This window comes from Rousettus aegyptiacus, unplaced genomic scaffold (genome assembly GCF_014176215.1).
Source record: "Rousettus aegyptiacus isolate mRouAeg1 unplaced genomic scaffold, mRouAeg1.p scaffold_m13_p_14, whole genome shotgun sequence".
Classification (NCBI taxonomy): domain Eukaryota; kingdom Metazoa; phylum Chordata; class Mammalia; order Chiroptera; family Pteropodidae; genus Rousettus; species Rousettus aegyptiacus.
Genome location: NW_023416289.1, coordinates 27,247,517 through 27,260,167, shown reverse-complemented (window position 1 = coordinate 27,260,167; position 12,651 = coordinate 27,247,517). Strand labels below are relative to the sequence as shown.

At 48.4% G+C, this 12,651-nt stretch overlaps 1 protein-coding gene across 3 annotated transcripts in view; it reads right to left on the bottom strand.

Annotated features, from left to right (window-relative positions):
* Window positions 1-12,651, bottom strand: part of KIAA0513 (KIAA0513 ortholog) — a 57,249-nt gene that overhangs the window by 15,502 nt on the left and 29,096 nt on the right. For all 3 annotated transcript variants that reach the window (XM_016165922.2, XM_016165923.2, XM_036231529.1), the window contains 4 exons: window positions 7,458-7,945; window positions 5,239-5,338; window positions 4,250-4,323; window positions 1,427-1,497 (listed from right to left, as the gene is read on the bottom strand). In XM_016165922.2, coding sequence (XP_016021408.1) covers window positions 1,427-1,497; window positions 4,250-4,323; window positions 5,239-5,338; window positions 7,458-7,786 — 574 coding nt within the window. In that variant the 5' untranslated portion in view covers window positions 7,787-7,945. The remainder of the gene's footprint in view (window positions 1-1,426; window positions 1,498-4,249; window positions 4,324-5,238; window positions 5,339-7,457; window positions 7,946-12,651) is intronic.

Genomic DNA, 12,651 nt, shown 5'->3' with positions numbered 1-12,651 from the left:
TCAGCCGGGTGTCACGGGGGGCTAAAGAAGAAACAGGCAAGGATCTAGCCCCAAAGAAGCACACAGTCCAGAAAGGAGGTGAGCAATGTGTATACACACAGAGCAAGAGCATAAGACAGAAGAAAGCAATAACGTGGTGGTGAGGCCAAGGGCTGGGGGACGACAGGTTGTGGGAGGCATGCGGATTCCAGACAGGCTTGATGGCACCTGGGCGGGACCTGAAACACAGGATGTTGGACACGGGGGATGGCAGGAAGAGGGCGCCCTGAGAGGAGGGGGAGTGTGAGCGGAGGCGGCGCAAGGGGTGAACCTTTCTAAGGGCAGCGTACAGACCTTCAGGCCAAGACACTCCTACAGGCCAAGGAGCTCTCTATAGGTCAGGTCACCTCCTTATTGGTCAAGGCACCTGCTGCAGATCAAAGGTGCCCTCCTCAGGCAAGATGCCCCCTACAGGTGGAAGGGCTCTCTATAGGTGAAGGTGCTGAGAGTCTCCTACTAATTTAAGCTGCTCTGCACACACATCTGACGCAGATGAGCAGCGCTGAGCTGTTCTTTGAGAAGGCAGAGCTGCGGGTTGGACGAGGGGTTCCCAGCTGACCCAAAGGCAGCCAGTGAGTGGCCTGGCATTGAGGACCTGCCCAGTGGTGGCCCGGCCAAGCTAAGGCCGTCAAAACAGCTACTGCCAAGAGAACTGAGGGGTGTGAAGAGGGTGGGCTGCTGGGAGTGAGGGGAGGCCAAAGCCGAGTTGCAGGGCTGGGGACACACCGCCAAGAGCAAACCTGTGGATCACAGAAAGGGTGGACAGGGAGGCTAGTGCGGGCCCCACCCCGACCCTGCTCAAGGCCATGTGCAGGCCCCCAGCAGCCTTCTCCTCATGGATACCCGAAGGGGATGGCTGTAACAGCTTAACGCAGGGAGCCCTCAAGCTCCAATGTACCAGAAAGTTCCACTGGAATGAGCCAGAAGAGCTGTCAGAGCCTCAGCATAGAGAACAATCTGCACTCCTCATGAAGCCTCTCCAGCCCATACCCGGGAACGCGCTCCCGCCTGAGACCTCACTGCTCCTCACGCCTCCCTTCAGCAGCCAGCCCCGTGTCATGTTCTGCTAAAACCTCAAACTGATGTCCTCACGTCTAGCAGCTCCTGTCTATGAAACGTCCTGCTGGATGCGCTTATCGTCTTACTTTCCGGCAGCTGGGTGGCTTCCTCTGTACCGTGCCTTCTCCTGTTTTAGGAATCTCCCTCCTTGCTCATTCCCTCCCTAACATCGGTTTTCATTGTTTCCTGGAAGCCTCACAATTTTGCCTTTAATTGGGAGGAAATCCTCATTGGATGCCATGTCAGAAGTTGACGAGTCTTGAGTTTTCAAGTTTGCCTTCCACAGGCGGCACCCACCCCCTACCACCACCACCGCCCCTTGTCTTACCAATGTGGTAGTAAGTGAAGCACATGGTCATGAGGTTCTTGGCAGGCCCAAAGTCATCCATCTGATGACACCTGAAATAAGAAGCAAGGTCGATCGGCTAAAGAATGGTTCCACTCAAATTTCTCACTGCCTGTTCATGAAACTAGACCAAAATACTTTACGAACATGTCTAAATTAATACCTCACTCCCCAGATGCTACGCAGGAGAAGCAACAAAAGTGATCCCCCTTGTTTCAATTAGGTGAGGGACCCACAAGCATACGGCGAGGATTGGGTCTCATTCTGGGCAGAAAGCAGTTCACGTCCGTCAGTCTGGCCTCCTTCGCTTTTAAGGTAGAACAGCCCAGGCCTCAGATGCTCAACCCTATGCACAGGAGTGTCTTAGGTCGAAGCCAGTGGCCCTCTCGCCCCTACTTCTCAGGAATTAATGAGTTAGATGCTACACTCCAGTCAGTGGTCCTTGGACTTGAGCAGCATCAGAATCACCTTGAGGGCATGGTGAGAGGGGGATTGCTGGGCCCACCCCAGGGTCTGTGGTTTGGTAGGCCTGAGAATGTTCATTTCTAACAAACTCCCTTGTGAAGCCAATGCTTGGATGCTCCTGGCCCAGGGATGGTACTCTAAAAACCACCAGGAATATGTAGACCTTCCTACCCTATGTCACTTGCTGAAGATCAAAGTATTGCATACCAGAACCTTTAATACACTAAAAAAAGTTCTAGAAATGTAAAGAATTATACTGACTATCTTACATCATATTTTCGATATTAAGATTATGAGACACTCATAGATCCATTCAACTTAGCTAACAAAAAAAGAGGGGGAAACTTCAAAAATAGGGCCTGTCTGCCACCAGGAATTTGTACTGTTATAGACACAAACGCTATAATGATATCTACTGCAGCACGATGAATTAGAGAAGAAAATGAAGGGCAATAACCTAAACGCCATCGAAAGGGCATGAGTCAAATAAATTATGGTACACGGATGTTTCAGAATACTACACAGCCATTACACATGCAGAATTGTATGTAAATGTAATTTTTTTTTGAAAAAAATATATATTTGCTGATATGTGCATCATTAACAGTAGTTTTCACTGGGAGATGGATCCAGTGTGAGAGAAAAGGGTGTGTGAAAAAGGCTTTCCTTTTCGTTTCAGGCTTCTGTACTTTTGCATCCTGTCCCTTTTTGCATTTTTCTCTCCTATTTAGTTTTTAACCTTGGACAAACATTACTTAAAGACAAAAGTCAAACAGACATGATCTAGATAGTAGATTAGGGCCATTTTTGTTTACCTTTTAAAATAAAGATGATTTAATACATTAAAGAACTAAACTATTAATAAAACCCTAAAAGACTAAATCAAAGTAAAAGCTAAAATTACTAATCAACTAAAAATGATAAAACTCATGTTTTAAAAATTAATGACTTTCAAAATATTTACAAAGTTTTCTTTTTTTGCGAGCCATCAAAAATACGTATGCTCACAAAGTAATGGGAAGATTTTGTGTTTTGGCAGGGTCAAAACTTGAATTTAATTTTTCTCCCAATTTTATTTACCTAAGGAAAAAAATCAAAGAAAAATTGAGAATTAGATAAGTTATATTACCACGGGGGACAAGCGCGATCTACACAAACGACCTGCGCAGATGAAAATTCCTGCAGATGTGGCTGCGCAGAAGCTGGAGGAACTTCAGGGCCCGAGAGCGTCTTGCGCGTAAGACAACCTGGGGGCTGCTTTACGTGGGCTCCCGAAGTGCTCCCGGCAGAGGGGGCACACCCAGATCCCCCCATTGTGAGTGTATCCTGAACTTGGGATAATCTGAGCGAGTGCAGGGCACACACTGATTTTCTGTTCTTTTGGTCACTTTCCTCCAGTACGTGCCCCAGGTTCGTGGCAGGCTTGAGAAAGGTTAGGAGACACCGAGACACAGAGGCATTAAAACTGAAGGGAAGAGCTACATTTCTGTTGGGATAAGAAGGGGAAGGACAAAACGGACACAGGGACGGTGGGCACGTCCATGGCATACGCCATGGGACGAGGGCCTGCTTTGAGGCTACACTGAGGAGGTGGGGCAAGGGGGGCGCAGTGACGGTCGGATCGGGGCTTCCCTCCGCACCTTCTTTTCTCACCCACGATCTGCCCCCTCTCCTGGATCATTAAAGCCACTGCTTGGTTCCCCCCAAGCAAAGATGTGTCCCCTAGATTCATATCTGGAGGACATGTCACCCACTCTGATGCAAGCTAGAGACGTCTGAAGCGGGTCTGGCAGTCCTACAGCCACAGGGCGTCTGGCGGAGAGCCCCATGACTCCCATGGCCTGCCTCCCACGGCCACACGGGGCAGAGGGGCCCCATCCACCACCCCACTTTATCTGTGAATGCCTGTGTGATGAAGGGCTCCAGTAGTGCCAAGTTTGTACTCAGGGCAGGCTACGCCATCCAATCATGTCATTAAGTGGGCGGTTACTTAGTTTGAAGTACTTCACAACAGGAAATCAAGACAACTCCAGATCTCTGCTGGAGGAGGGTAAGGCCGACCGTGTATAATCACAGCCTGTCCCGGGAACCTGAGTGGAGGAATTTACTCACACCCAGCTGTGTTCCTCTAATCGCTAGGCGCGGGAAGGACCGCTTGCTAACTCCCTTCCGTGAGATGCTGGTCACGACTTCTCCCTTTAGCTACTGCCGGGTGTATCACAGCAACTGCGAGCTGATGACTCGTGCTGGCTGTTACTCACAACCAGGTTATTGTGGGGCAGGGGAGGGAGGGAAGACAAGCTCCACAGGACGAAAGCTTTGAGCAACAGCATTACTTACTCAAACAGGACCACTGCAAAAGACTGCACCAGGCGGTAGAAGGTCGGCTCTGAGACACACTTGGAATTGCAGCGCTGTCCAGGAAGAGAGCAGACACGTCACCGGGGCAACCAGGTGGCAGAGGGATGCTGCGGCTCAGAGAGGCCGTGGGCTTACCACGCCGAGCATCTCCCAACAGCTGGGATGCGAGCTCAGGACCGTAGCAGCCTCCCCTGCTCTACAGAAACCAGGACCCCAGCAGGGTGCTGGCACCTGGCACACAACCCTCACTTGGCAGAGCACAGGCAGACATTTTCCTGCGTCTCGAGATTTTAAAAACCAGGAACTTCTCACTCTCACCCACACATGGAACTGTATGGAGGGACAAAACCCCAAGATGACAACACTGGCTATTTCTGGATTGTGGATTTATGAGTAGTTTTTCTATTTTTGCTATCTGCATTTTCTAATTTTTCCTTGAAGAATAAATTGTGACAAAAATACTTTAAAAACTAGGAATTTAAGCCACTTTATAGAAAAAAAAATCAACTGGATATTTATAAAACAATTCTTTTCTGAACTTACATGGCTGTCATCTTCAATACATTATCTTTACAAAAACTGAACATTGTGGGTTATTTAATAAAAATGTGCATGGATATAGCCCACAGGTTCACCTTTAAAAAAAACCTAACTTTTCTGGAACTTCATGTGATCGACAGGCCAGTTTGCTCACTTATTCTTTTCCAGTGGGGCATACAAATAAACTCCTTCCCACTTCCCACTATTCTAAGTAGGCCTTTTCAGAACATCTTTAGATAAGTGTTATTTTTTTTCTACCGGGTCACTGCCCTTGACTTTTTCTCCAGAGTGGAGTAATTAAAGAGGGAGAAAGGATGCAACTTGTCACGAGCCCATCCCCGTTACCTGGGCAAGCCTATCCACCCTTACCTGGGTACTCCCCCATCACCTCCCTTTACCTGAGCATTTCTCCCAGCACCTGCCCTTACCTGGGCGCTCACATATCGAGCAAACCACTCCCGGCCTTTGCCACTCTCACTGCTGCAATACTCGCCAAACTTGGCTTTCTCCTCCTGGTCCAAGTCCTCCCTGAACGAAAGAACAAGGGGGTTAGACAACAACTTTCAATCTTCTGCAACTAAAAAGGTTACAGTAGGGGGAAGAGGAAAGAGGAGAACTAATAGGAATTGTACCCCAGCCAAGTACAGAGCCTGACTTACATCAGCTCAGCTCACCCTCTCGACAACACCATGAAGAAACAGTTATTACTTCTATTTCGTAGATAAGGAGACAAGCTCAGAGGGGCAGATACAGCTGGGGAGCTGCGAATGAGGACTCAGTCCAGACTTCCTGGCTCCAGAGCCCACGTTCCTTCCCCTTTGTCCTCCAGCCTCCAGTGAAGTTCCAGAACTAGTAAGAGTGACAAAACCTAACCCTCTAAACCCCTGGGGGTTTGGTTCTCCCGGTTGTCCAACTCTCACTAATCTGCACTTGCTGCAGGCAGCATGGATCTTCCCACTGAATTCAAGTCAGCTGGACACACAGCTCTGGCGACACCTCCCACTAATCAGGAGGGCATGGCTGCTTATTCCTCTGAGTTTGTGAAAATCCAGTCTGCTCATCTAATCTCGCTGTGTGTGTGAGGGGTAGAGACGGGGGACCCCAGAAGGTCACCACCTCCAGGGTGGACAAAGTGCTCACTGGTCTCAAACCGCTTCTGATCACTCTTCGTGGGGGGCACTACTCTACTCCAAATTCAATGATGACAAAAATGGAGCAAGGCGCTTAAGATTGATTGGCTCATGCAATATTTCATTTATTTAATGTTCTGTAGAAAACATGTTGGTTTCATTTATCTGCAAATACCAACACCAGATGAAATATGAGAATTTGACAGCCGTTCACAGTGATTTTTTGGAATGCTCTTGGAAATGCATTCGATTCAGCTGTCCGTGTTCCATACTGCCAACAGTCTGCTGCAAATATGGACCTGCCTTCCTGGCAAATTAGCAAGCTTCTGGGCTTTGTCCCCTCTTCATTAACTGTGTGTGCTCAAAGAAAGCTGACTAATTTCAGTGTTAGTCAAACAAAATAAGTAGGAAGCTCCATCTACTGCTCCCCCAGAATGCATTCAAAATCAAACATAAACACATGTTTTGGACAAATATTTGGCTTATCATTGAACTTATCCTTTTTTTAACTTCATAGAAAATTGAGGCACACCTGAAAAAGGCAGACACTAACCTTGCCAGTTTACAAACGAGAGACCTAAATCATGATAGAAAATAATGTACTGTGCAAAGTAACAAAAGTCAGAAATTCTTATTGCTTTAATGAAATTATAACATTTCCCCTTCATCTAGAGTGCCTCGGATCGTGTGTGCAAAGAGTCTAGAGGCCTTATTAAAAGACAAATTCAGACTCACTGGGGCGGGATGGGGCCCAAGACTGTATTTCTAACAAGCACCCTGTAATGCTGATGTGTCGGGCCCACAGACGATGGTCTGAGCAGCAAGACCTACAACCTGAACGTGCTGCTGTGAATGACGCAAGGCCACCAGTCAACAGCTACACCCAGGAATTAGGGTTTGCTCCCCTCCCCTTGCCCCTGTTGAGATATTAACACATGAGGACAGAAGAGCTAGAAGCCTGTCCACAGATTCCCTGCTTCTCTATCTACACTCTAACACCCACTTCTGCTTCCTGTTGCTCCAATTGTAACTGCTCCTTACCTACCCCTTCAAGAACTGTGAAAGAAAGACAGGAAGAGCTGAGAGGAAGGGTCCCCATCCTGGCAGCTGCTTAAGGCCCGTCTTCCCGTGAGAATCACGAGGAGCATGGGTCACTGAAACCTCGTCTCATATTGCACCTAAATTTAATGTCAGCTGGTAATTGTGGCCCCCTAGTGAAGTATGGCCCTGACATCGAACGCCAGCGAGGAGCGAACCTGAGAGTGCTCACATACTGGGAAAGCAAAACTAGTGTCCTCTTGGATTCTGCCACGGGGAGGGCAGGGTGTCAGTGCAGTGGTCGATGCACTGGGTGGGAGGGACGAAGGGGTGGAATTCCCCAAGTGGTCCTATCTGCAGCCCAGGATGGGGTCGAAAGCCACCAGGGAGGCCCATCGCTGGCTGCTGAGGGACTGGAGGCCCTGGCCTTGGAACAGCCTGCTCAGGGACAGAGCTGAGAGCAGGGCCCAGGGGCTCACCCCCCGGAGAAGATCTTCTCCACGTAGCTGCGCATGAACTCCCTGAGCTCCAGGGCCTCCTCGTCCTTGGCTGACTCAGTGCTCTGGTTGGAGGAGAAGGACTCGTTGGAGGAGGAGCGGCGGTACTGGCTCCAGGACGGGTGTGAGGGCGACTCGCCCATGTCGTTCTCACTGTCTGCTGACTCCGTGGTCTCACTCTCCGAAGCACCGTCTCCCTGGGAGCTGTCCCCATCCTGCAGCTTTGGTGGCAGCGTCTCCAGAGGTGAGGAGGCAGATGGCTCGGTCCCGAAGTCAATCAGCGAGCCCACGGGGACCTCCGGGGCCTCCATGGCTTGGGCGGGCTGCCGAGGAGGACGCCAGGTGGGGAGGCTGGTGGACTGGGCTCCCAGGAGCGTCAGTGAGAGCCCACCCAGCACATGTGAGTTGCTTGGCAGCTGCTGGCCACCAGGAGTGTATCCTCTGAGGCAGCTCACGTGGCCCTAAGGCATCTAGGACAGAAGCACATAAACAGATCAGCAGGAGAGCAACTCCTTGTATAAAAGGAATTCAGCACCAAGAATCCAGACTTAAAAGAATGAATTAGGTCTCCAAATCTTCCAGAGTTTGGGACATCTCTACACTGCCATCATTCTCCTCCTCTCCGCTGTACTGTTAAGACACCTGGTATGTACTGGTGGGCACTCGATAAATATTTGTTGAGTAAAAGAACAAATAAACACCAACAATCAGGATTCCTCCAAACTAAGCAAATAGATTTCAAGAAGGTGGCATCTGCCAGCCGTCTCCCAACTCTGGCCTACCAGACTGAGGCCAGTAAGTAAAAAGGCTGCCTGCAGGCTGGAATCGGAAAATCGCCAGAGACACACCTGCCATATGCTGTCGGGATCAACAGCTTTGGAAGTTGAGCGTCAGGAGGTGTTTCAGGAAAAGCAGCTTCTGCTAAGCATACAGGCCCCTCACCTCCTGGGATCACATCTCTTCCTTCTTAGGCTCCTTCTTTTTAACATTTTTCCACTCAAGACCCAGAACCTTCCCAGGCTTCAGACATGTGTTCTTTCTCACCGTTCCTCCCAAAACCTCTGAAGGTTTCTAAGCAGCACTGGCGGCTTGGACCGAGCCTCTCCATCCTGGACGACAGCTGCCCCGGATGACAGCATTCCGGTGCCTGCTCCTTCTGCTCCTTAGGCTGGGCGGTGCTATCTGTGCTCGTCCCCACCTGGGAATCTCTCCATCCCTCAAGGCTTGGCTTAGTACCAGGCCTGAGAAACTTCCCTCCACTCCTATTCAAAACAATTTACCGAGTCCTCCATGGCCCCTGGTATTAATTTACACTCACTTATAATTCTGCTTATTTGAAGGGTAGATATTAGTATTGCTGTTTATCCTACCAAAGTATAACCCCTGGAGGCTAGGCCATGCCTTAGCCACCTTCGGAGCAATCCGGGTGCCCAGTGCACAGTCTTGACTAAATAGGTGTGCACTGTATGTTTACTGAATGATAAACGGACCTGATCGTGAACGCGCCCTAAGAGTCGGGGAGTCGGCGATGCAGGGTACACAGCAGCAGAGCTGGGAACAGAACCTTCATTTCTAAACCAGGTCTCCTGTCAGCCAGTTCAGGAGTCACCTGCCGGTTCTGAGGCCCTTCCTTCTTAGGGACGAGTGGCAGACAGTGAAGCAGGAAGGAGAAGCCCTCTGGACGCTTTGGCTCCTCCAGGCTGGAGCACATCCAGAGCCTGAGCCATGTCCCTCTCTTCCCCTGTTATAGATCCAAATATCTAGGACAACACCTGGCACATTGTGGCCGCCGATATCGATAAACTTATGCATCTTCCAAGGGTAATTCAATATCAAATCTGTATCTAGTGCCTGTTAAGAGGTTAATGTTCACGAATCGATGATGGGTTCCTCCAAATTCTCCTTCCCAGGGTTATTTTTAAGTGCCCAAAGTCAGAAATATGGAATGGCTGGCTCTTTGTCAATGGAGCGGCAACGGCACACCTCCAGTGGAGTCCTACGAAGCTTGCCTTGGGCCAAAAAAGCATAAACCTTGGCACAAAAGAACTTTCCAGGCCTGGAGAGCATCAGGGGCTGGGACAGCTATACACTGCCACTCAGAGGGCTCGAATTTAAGGAGTGGTGGGCCAGCCTGGGGCAGCCCTGGCCACCCCCTCGCCGGCTGAGGCAGTGAGCAGTGGCTTCTGCTCTCTGGGCCGGGGTCGCCCTGTCTGAGAAATCAAGGTCAGGTTAGATCTCTAAGGTCCTTCTGGCAATCATGTTCTCAGACTCCCCAAAGAAGAGAACGTCACACCTGTAATAACAAATCTGACAGTAAAATGGAAAATTACATACTAGAAAAATGTTTGCAGTCACTATGATAGGAAAATTGAGTCAGTTAATTCAGATTATAAATTCACCCAATCTACTTAAAACTCTATATTCTAATAGATATGCAAACTACTCAGATAGGTAAGGCACACAAGAAGAAATGCCATTATTTAATGCTTAGACAATTCTTTGACCCATACTAATAACCACACAAAGAGATGGGCAAATTAAAAACAATTAGGTACCATCTTATACTACTAAATTAGCAAAACTTTAAAAATTATAATCCAAATGCTGATGAGGTTATGGTAAAACTAATATTCTCAAACAATCTTGATAATAGGGATAAATAAGACATTAGAAAGCAATTTCTGCAATTCTTATTTTTCTCTCTCTGATCCAGGGATTTATATGCTTAGAATTCATCCTAAGAAAATAATTCAAAACACTCAAAAACAGTCATGTGGAGAGAAATGCTTATTGCAATAGTATTTCTAATCCTGATAAATTGGGAAGAATATCTAAATATAGTAAAATGGCAAATAAATTCTAACAATTTGATGCAATAATAATCAGTGTATATGTAATTAGAAAAGTTAGAACATCAGTGAATGATATTCACTTACAGTTAAGTAAACAAAGTATTCTACGGCCAACAAATAATTACTAATCCTACTGCATGCCATCCTCTGTTCTGGGTGCCGGGAATACCAAAGTTAATGAATTTTAATTTTATTATAATTACGATTATGTATACATATTGAAAAAGGACTACAAAATAGAAGTGTATTATAGGGCTAGCACTGAAGTAATTTCCTTTTAAATTTTGTTCTTTACTATAACAATGCAGTTTGTATTAAATAAAAATTCAGAGGGAAAAAGAAACAAGTATCTCGAAACATTTCAAGTGTTTGGAAGGGCTATATCTATTTACCAAAGCAGAACCCCCACAGCACAGGAGGTTCAAGATCAGACCAAATTATTATGGCTATTTCTGGTTTAGCCTGAGGCTGGAAATTCTGAGAGGACATGAGTCATCCCTTCCCAGAATCCTCCTCCCTAAACTCAGGAAGGAGGGGACAATGTGACAGGGAGAAGTACAAAGCAAAGGCCCAGCCCTGGGCAGTGTGCAGTGTGGGCTGCAGTGTGCGGCCCAGGGCACCTGTGCACTGTCATCTCATGCCACTGCCCATGTCCCACATCCCACCCTCGGGGCCGCCTCAGCCCAGGGATCTTGTCTCTCAGGAGAGAAGGCCGGGGCGCCAAGCCAATTCATGGGACAAACAGCAAGGTGAAGAAGCCGTTTGTGCTGGGGGCCTGGGAGAAATGTAATTACAGGCCTCTGTGCAGGTCAGGGCTAGCACGCCAGGATCACACACCTCACGTGGCTACCTGTGTTGGGCCAGCCAGAGGACACAGATGAAGTGGGCCCAGCAGGGACTGAATTCACTGTTCCTGCTGAGGACCAGCCAGGTGTTGCCATGTAGGATCTTGGGCCCAGCAGTATCAGGTCTAAAGAGCTTTCCAAAGAATGCGGAAATCTGCAACATAAAATCTTCCAGTTTCTTGAACACTGGCAACTATAAATTTATTTCAAAATACACTGTGGGCCAAAGAAAACATATCTGTAGACTGCGCCCCAATCCATTTGCTTTGTTTTGCACACAAGGAGGCTCCCAGACCCACTGTAGATCCAGACTCCGAGACTCGCGGTTTTAAATCACAGCAAAATTTTTGCAACTACAGAGCATGAATATTAAAAATGCTTTTCTAAAGACCCAAAGCAGAGCAACCTTCCCACAATTGCACTTCTACAATTCATTTCCTAAACCGATGGTAGAAGTTTCTACTAATCAAATTAGGCTAAAATTCTAAGTCAACCTATAACTTCCAACGTCAGTCAGCAAATAATTTTTGAGCAGCTACTTTGCATCAAGTACTATGCAAAGAGCTAGGGATACAGCCATAAATAAGGCTGTATAAAGCATCTGATCGCACGTGTGCGTGTGTGTGTGTGTGTTGGATGGCAGCGGAAGAGTAAGAGACAGTTCATAAAATGAAAACCTAGAGACGTATCAAGGCGACGTATCTGAGCACTGAGTTGGGGCTTCTTTGGACTCAGGGGTCAGGGAGGCAGACATCTCAGCTGAGACAGAAGGAAGATTCGAGGGTTTGCTGAGCAGAGTATGATGCTCTGGGCCGAGGCAACAGCCTGCACACAGGCCCTAAGCAATGATAACTTTGGAAAGTTCAGGAACTGGGAAAGCTAACAAAGTGGAGAGCAGCTGCTCCAGATGGGGCTGGCTGCGTGGGATGGGCCAGTTGTGCAGGGAGGGCTTGTCGGCCACGGTTGGAGCCTGGAATGTGTTCTAGGCGTGCTGGGCGGCCACAGGAAGAGAGCAGGTGGCCTTGGAGAACAGGATGAGAGCAAAGGAGCCAGTGGTCATGTTCTAGTGGGAGGTTTCCTGACCTCCTGCAGCCACCTCCTTCCCCCCAGCCTTTTCCCGCCACAGTAGCCTGGCTGCTGAAGGAACGGGGAAGGCAATCGCCTTCCTGTGGCTGTTCAGCCACATCCCCACGGGTTTTGCTCAAACTCTGATTTCTCCAACACCCCAGAGCAACCAGAGGTAGGACTTCGCTAGCAAGCTGACATTGAGCAATTAGACGAGGTTCCCTGGGGAGAATCCGGAACTTTCTGTAACTCTGCCCCTTGCCATAGACCTCAGGCAGCTCTCTCTTTTTTACTGTCCCCAAAAACTATTAGACATGTTTCTCCTCCCACAAAAAGAGACTGGAAAACCTTGCTGGACCAGCACACATAACATGCATGGCTCACGTTCATGCCCACCTAGCTCGTCTGTCATCT